This window comes from Cryptomeria japonica, chromosome 10 (genome assembly GCF_030272615.1).
Source record: "Cryptomeria japonica chromosome 10, Sugi_1.0, whole genome shotgun sequence".
Classification (NCBI taxonomy): domain Eukaryota; kingdom Viridiplantae; phylum Streptophyta; class Pinopsida; order Cupressales; family Cupressaceae; genus Cryptomeria; species Cryptomeria japonica.
Genome location: NC_081414.1, coordinates 269,109,120 through 269,110,771, shown reverse-complemented (window position 1 = coordinate 269,110,771; position 1,652 = coordinate 269,109,120). Strand labels below are relative to the sequence as shown.

General features: G+C 40.0%; 1 protein-coding gene across 1 annotated transcript; it reads right to left on the bottom strand.

The window, feature by feature from the left end:
• Positions 1–592: 592 nt before the first annotated feature.
• LOC131858897 (photosystem I P700 chlorophyll a apoprotein A2-like) lies at positions 593–1,627 on the bottom strand. The gene has a single exon (XM_059212371.1). The coding sequence runs from the start codon at positions 1,625–1,627 to the stop codon at positions 593–595; it is 1,035 nt and encodes a 344-aa protein (XP_059068354.1).
• Positions 1,628–1,652: the final 25 nt, after the last annotated feature.

Below are 1,652 nucleotides of genomic sequence, written 5' to 3'. Positions count from 1 at the left end.
AATTATGCTCAAAGACCCCACTGTGAAAGTAGTTGCCTCTTAGCGCACAAGGATGGTAGTTGTGGAAGCCATAATGGTAAATTTTTCTAGCTATGATTAATTGTTATGATAGTGCCATTATGAGGGAATTTCAAACATTTATGGATTGTAGAAGGGATAGCTTTTGTGGAAGAGAGCCAAGGATGTCCCAACTTCACATGAAATTAATCTAATGTAGGAATAATAGCAATGGTGACATCTAAGAACTTAGTACCAACCTCAATGGGAAGAGTGATAGAACCAATAGTAGGAAAAGAGAAACCATCATACACCTTGACCAGAACATCAAATTTATTATGTGTAACTTGATGCAATTGTAGGATATAAACATATTCTTCGGTAATCATATTCATGATACACACTAGATCAATGAGCACCCCTTGGGAGAGTTTGTCTTTGATCTTCCCAGTGATATATAGTGGGCCATCAGGTGCAACTATAGTCTCACTAGGATCAAAAGTAATACATGTCTTTTGGAGGTGTAGGTTTGTCAATAAGGTTCACAACACTATTAGACACTAAACTAAAGTCATTAGGATAAAAATCAAGAAACTCATACTAAACAACATTGGTAGAATGAGAAGGCAATGGATTGGTAAAGAGAATTATTGATTGTGTTGTAAAGACCCTTATGCCCGCGTCCTAATAAGCCTTTCGGAGGAACATGTGCTTCTAAAATATCTTTTATACTGTGTCCAATCCCAAAGTTGGTTCTATACATATGGCCAGCAATGAAAAACACAAATGCAATAGCTAAATGATGATGCGCGATATCAGTTAGCCACAAACTTTGTGTTTGTGGGTGAAATCCCCCGAGAAGAGTTAGAATAGCAGTTCCCGCCCCTTTAGTAGTACCAAATAAATGACTACTGGAATCAGGATTTTGAGCATAAAGATTCCACTGACCTGTAAAAAGTGGTTCCAACCCTTCGGGATGCGGTAATACATCTAAAAAATTATCCCATCTTATGTGTTCTCCTCTTGATTCAGGAATAGCGACATGAACTAAATGCCCCGTCCAAGCCAAAGAACTGACTCCGAAAAGCCCTGACAAATGATGATTGAGACGAGATTCGGCATTTTTAAACCATGAAACACTTGGTTTCCATTGAGGTTGTAGATGCAACCAACCCGCTGTTAAAAAGAGAGCAGAAAGAAATAGCAAGAAAAGAGCTCCAGTATAAAGATCTTCATTAGTGCGTAAGCCAATTGTATACCACCACTGATAAACACCGGAATAAGCAATATTGACCGGACCGGGGGCACCTCCTCGGGTAAAGGCTTCTACGGCCGATTGACCAAAATGAGGATCCCAAATCGCATGAGCAATAGGTCTTACATGTAAGGGGTCGCGGACCCATGCTTCGAAATTGCCTTGCCAAGCTACGTGGAACAAATTACCAGAGGTCCACAGAAAGATTATAGCTAACTGACCAAAGTGAGAAGCAAAAATCTTTTGATAAAGACGCTCTTCGGTAATATCATCATGACTCTCAAAGTCATGTGCAGTAGCAATACCAAACCAAATACGACGAGTAGTTGGGTCCTGGGCCAAGCCTTGGCTGAACTTTGGAAATCTTGATGCCATAATGCTTTTCAAATCCTCCTAGTCA

Bases quoted from the DNA above. Each gene is read 5' to 3' on its own strand.
- LOC131858897 (XM_059212371.1), bottom strand. From the start codon at position 1,627: ATGGCATCAAGATTTCCAAAGTTCAGCCAAGGCTTGGCCCAGGACCCA.